The sequence below is a fragment of the Limulus polyphemus genome, unplaced genomic scaffold (assembly GCF_000517525.1).
Source record: "Limulus polyphemus unplaced genomic scaffold, Limulus_polyphemus-2.1.2 Scaffold54, whole genome shotgun sequence".
NCBI classification, from domain to species: Eukaryota; Metazoa; Arthropoda; class Merostomata; order Xiphosura; family Limulidae; genus Limulus; species Limulus polyphemus.
In genome coordinates, this window is record NW_013665664.1 from 1361562 (window position 1) to 1367245 (window position 5684).

Genomic DNA, 5684 nt, shown 5'->3' on the forward strand with positions numbered 1-5684 from the left:
AATTCTATTTGTATTGATATAGTAATTTATTAATTTTTGGTATATTCAACTGTATATATATATATATAAACCTAAAAAAATTATTTTGTTTCATATCCTCCACATGCATAATTTTAAAAGGCTTAGTAACTTACGTCAAGCAGCAACCAAGTACAAAGGTCGTAACTGGAAGAGATAATTGTGTGCCTTACTTCTTTATTTACTGTTCTGTGTTTTAAGAAAAATAAGTTTAAGAATTTATTTCTAAATAGCAGTAATCTATATACATATATAATGTATAAGAATTGAAATGTGACTGTATTTTACAAAATACTAGTGTACTAAAACACAGCCAAGACAGGTCACTTTTAAAAGACTAAAGGTCGGTTATATATATTATTGGATACAGTAACGTGAGTGCACGTGCACCGCATCATTGTAATTTCTGTATTGTTAGCCAGGCATGGCTGAAAGGTCAATATAATATAAATAATAAATATATAGAAATGTATAATGTTACGAGATTTACGCTACTTAGTCTAAACATCTATGTTTTCATGTTATAATTTGTAGTCATTCTAGAATGAAAAAGGCATAATTTATTTTTATTTTCTAATTTTTTGAATGTGGTTATGAGATCAGTCGAATCAACCAAACCCGTACAGAGAATTGTTACAGAGAACCATAGATAACGTTTTTTCTTAAGAAACATTTGATAACTATCTGGACGTTATAAAGAAAATTTTTTGATGCACAAAAGAATTTTTAATCTTAAAGTGAAAATTACTTTGCATGTTGGATAGGCAACATGCAGAAAGAAAAAAAGGCATGAGAAAACGTTGCTTAACAAACCTTAAGACTTTATAAAAATATTTGATATTTTGTGTATGAAAGCATTGTAACGTTTACTGATAATCTGCCAAATTGTGTTAACATACTCTTGCTAAGTTAAAAGTTATAGCATGAATACTATAACAAAATGGTTATGAGGTCAGTTCCAGGGACCGAGCCCATGCTGAAAGAGTTAATTAAATTTCAAATGTAATACAGTGACTTCTACAGAAAAGTGTTCAAAGGGGTACCCAGTGCAAAAGGGTTAATATGAATGTGCATTTCTCTAATGCCATCAGAAATAAAATTAAATACAAAACTTGCTTATAAAATATGATAGTCCTTTTTTTCATATATTTTACCTAAAGTAGGTCTTATGCGGTGGGTAATAATTTATTTTGGAAAGTGTAAGAAGCTTTGCTTACCTGTAGTTGTTTGCAAACAGCACTTTAAACTGTACTAGTATAAGTAAATGCTCAGTTAGAAAATATCTCCAAAGAATTGACGGAAGATGGACAGCTTGGACCATCATATATGTGTTACCACAGGTAGAAGTTCAGTTTCAAATGTCATCTTTAAATTACCTCTTCTGGATGAAGCATATTGCACTAACCGAAATAAAGTATTGATATTTAAATTAAGGAAAAAGTAAACAACACTGTTGGAACAAAATATTAGTACAAAGAATAGGAAACTAGTTTCAACACTCATGTCAAAACTGGTTTCCTGTTCTTTATATTAATATTTTGTTACAAAAGTTTGGTTTATATTTTCTTTTGTTAATTTAACCAATATATATATATATATATATATGGTATTGTTTATTTTGTACTTTGAAGTATTGTTATTATTTTACTTAATTTTCACTGTGGTAGTTAAGATCAGCGATCATTTTTTAGCGAGGTTCTGAAATATTGTTTTTAATTAATCAATTCAGTTGTGCACCAGCTTATATACTACTGGCAGAAGAAGAGGCTACTACTATTATTGAGGTAAGGCATCACAACCTATGTGTTTTGCCCAACAATAACAAAAAATGTTTTTTTACGCAGTCCAGTAATATTCGTAATGTCATTGAAATACTAGCACTGTAATCAAGATGATAAAAACCCTATAACCCGAGCACTTTCAAAAGGTGGACTTTTCTTGATAGCAACAAGTGCCAGTTGGAACCATAAATTGCACTGGTTACCACCTCTCTTACTTTAGATCATGTGTTGTGTAAAAAAAGATGGAAGAGATAGTAGTAGAGGAAACAAAAACTATATATAACATCTCTTACTCTAAGGCAATGAGGTTAATAACAGTTACTCTGAAACAGAATTATGCTGCTGTTCTCCATTCCACTGCTAAAGCTAGTGTGCAGAGAAATCTCTGTTTCTTAAACAGTTATTCTCCAACCATGTGAATGCTCTTTTGCCCACTATATACAAAAAGTGAATAAATCCACATCTACTCCTGTCTCTGTCCCTATCAGTAGCACCAATGAGTGCTTTGTACCAGTTCCACCAGTTTTAACATGCAAAAACTGATATGGTCTTCTCCTTGCTCATAGAAATCCATGCCAAGATCTCTTGAACAAACTAGATGAAAATAGCCACACTGATACATTAGAACTGTACATTTTGTGTCAATTTAGAAAACATTAAGGGTTGATCAGTTCTTACCATTCCTTTTTATGTCTTTATAAGAGACATTTTTCAAAACTGCTAATTCTGTCATCGTTTGGCAGTTTTCCTTATACAGAAAGGATAGGTTTTTTGATGGACAGTTCATAGAAGAGTAGCACTGCTGGTTGACCAATATATGCTGCTTATTACACAACTGAAAGCTATTACCATCAGTGTCTCTGTTGGTTTTATAATCACACTGTGATTTCTTTACTTGTCTTCAGGAGAGACATTGATGTGCACAACTTGATCAACCAAACCTTAATGATCTTATCATGCATTTTCTATTTCCCTTCATCTCGAAAAATTTCAATGGACACAGTCCATTCTGTGATGGTGCAAATTTAGATGACATTGTACAGTAGATGTAAATTTAAATATATACGTATATTATGAAGGGCTCAAAATTTCAATTTTTTTTCATTTACTCGTATATTGAAGGAGCTTGTTTTGCAACTCACTCATCCAAAAGAAGTTCCACTTATCCAAAATACAAATGGGCAAAATGTGACAAAAAATAGATTACTAATACTAACAGTGAGGAAAGTTTATTGTAAAATAATGCTTGGGACTCTAAATATTTTTTAATATCTAGCACTGTCTAGATATAGAGATAACCAGTGGTAAGAATATGGGAAACTCCGATGATTAATAATTATTATGCTTGGAAATTTCATTACTATATCACTTGTTTTCTGGTTAGGATGGATTCATTGATTGGCAATATGTCACACAAAAACTGAACTACACTGAATGTAGTGAAGTAGTATCTATATAAATCTAAATGTACATACAAATGAGGGATTTTTATTAAAAAAACAAAGGCTCTTTAGAGATGGACATAACCATTGACATCCTGTGTTTACAAACATTTCCTGGCATGCTGATCCAGCAAGAGACAACACTGCAAGCACGTTTCTAGGCCATTCCGGCCACCATCAACACGCAGGTGCATTCAAGCATGACAGTAGGCTCTCATTGGGCAAAGTAGTGGATGTCTAAAACCACTTTTCTGAACACAATATTGCCCATTTTAGACAATTGGAAGTGTTAATTTTAAGCCTTATATTCATAATTTTTAATATTTTTAAGCTGGTGGTGGTGACTGAATTATCTAGCATATAATCAGGTATTTATAAACATATTTAAACAAATATATAGTTTCTATAATATTTATACTTGTAAGAAGTTTCTTTATTGCAACCTTTATTTAAATAGCTAGCCATGAAAAAACTAGCATTCAACATGTGTGATTGTTTAGATTTCTCTTAACTTTTTTTTATTTAAGTATTTTGGGAATGCTGATTTTTTAGATTTTATTTCAGGCAGAAAAGCTGTTTAAGCAAGCTTTAAAAGTTGCCGAAACTCAATATAGGAAGAGTCAGCAACTCCAACATCAAACAGCCCAGTATGATGCACTAAGGAGTAAGTACAGTAAACATCCTTTGTATCATTATTAGAAACAAAAGTGCTTCATCATAATTTACTTATAGATTAAGAAGTTGTTACATGTGTATGTGCAAGTTGAGTAATTGTGTGTGCTGTGTTTTCAATGTACCCCGTAGGACGAGACACAAATGTACTAGTATATATTAGAAGAAGACTGGCAATGTGTGCTAGAAAACTTGGAAAACTTAAAGAAGCTGTCAAAATGATGAGAGATGTGAGTTCCCTTTTTTTTTATGTATTTGACTGAACTTTTTGTCTCCAACATTTATGTAAAATTGCATAGGCATTTTCCCCAAGCTTTGCTATGATTATGATAGAGTTTAAAAAGATGGTCGTTTTTTAAACAAGAAGAAATAATGTGAATTATACAGAGTTAATAATATGCATCCAGTATGTGGTTTTCCACTTCTGTAAACATGTTGTGGTCATTCACAAGTTGAGCTGGAGGCTGGAAATGAATTTATCTCTGTCAAGCTGAAATACCCATAAACTGACGGGAAATGTTTAAACTTAATTAAAACAATGCAAGTTTAACAGCAATAATATATTTCAAAGTAATAACTTGAACATAAAAATTATTTCAAAATTTTAAAATTATAACAAAGCTTCTTCATAAACAACATTTGCAATTTGCTTTCCATCTACCAACAAATAAAGCTTTTGAGGTGATCCCACCTTTGAACCCCCTATATCTCATTGACCATGAGAAAAGCATGGTTGTTTGAGAAACAATCCAACAGCTTTTGTACTTTGACTTTAAATCCATTTAAAATATTCAAAATTGACTAAAACATCAACCTGTCAAGATCGTTTGAGATTGACTCAATAGGCTGGGAGTATTTAACCAACAGGCTTTACAGAATAGAAATAGGGCTTAGTTCAATTTTGACCCCCTTAGGACATTCCCCATAGATCATATTGTTTACATACAAATGTTGGTGGAGAGCAGCCCAATAGGCTCGGAGGAGTTAGGGTGCAAACAAACACACATTTTGTCTTTATATATATTAATGTATTAAAGGTTTATATAAAATCAATACTTCCTATCTGGAAAAACATCAGATTGAAATAATAATGTAGTGGAAGTAATTCAAAGTCCTGTTATAGAAAGCTAGCAGTTTTTCTACTGTTATTAGTGTACAAATATAGGAGATACAATATAGAAACAATAATCTTAATATTAATTCTGGATAACTATTTAAATAGTAAGTTAAAATGCACTAGATTTCCTTTACAAATTGCCCATTTCCTCCACTCCCCCCAGACTGTCGCACTGATCATGGACTTGGCTATGCTTGTCATTAACTTACAGATTTGCAGACTGACTTATTTTTATCTCTCAGGTTTTAGGTATAGGGCTGGATTCTTTACAGTAGGTGTCTGTGACATGTTAGTAATCAATCTCAACAATAAACAAACAGCACACAATCCACTTGTTTTAAAATAATACAGGATATCCCACAAATCTGGAACCATGGGGGGAAATAAAAAATGTATTCTTAATTTATTTATTATTTAAATTGCATGCCATTAACCCTTTCAGCATGGGCTCAGTCCATCTGACTGACCTCATAACCATTTTGTGCTTGTTATAGTTTTCATGCTATAACTTTTAAACTAGTAAGTGTATGTTAACCAAATTTGGCAGATTATCAGTTAACATTACAATACTTTCATACACAAAATGTCATTTTTTTTATTAATTCTTATAGTTTGTTAAGTAATGTTTTTCTCATACCTTTTTTTTTTTTTTTT

General features: G+C 31.6%; 1 protein-coding gene across 4 annotated transcripts in view; it reads left to right on the forward strand.

Moving 5' to 3' along the window:
- The window catches only part of LOC106463682 (protein ST7 homolog), a 58595-nt gene that overhangs the window by 20096 nt on the left and 32815 nt on the right, over nucleotides 1-5684 (forward strand). For all 4 annotated transcript variants that reach the window (XM_022391515.1, XM_013923744.2, XM_022391529.1 and 1 more), the window contains 3 exons: nucleotides 1748-1802; nucleotides 3806-3905; nucleotides 4046-4143. In XM_022391515.1, the coding sequence (XP_022247223.1) occupies nucleotides 1748-1802; nucleotides 3806-3905; nucleotides 4046-4143 (253 nt within the window). The remainder of the gene's footprint in view (nucleotides 1-1747; nucleotides 1803-3805; nucleotides 3906-4045; nucleotides 4144-5684) is intronic.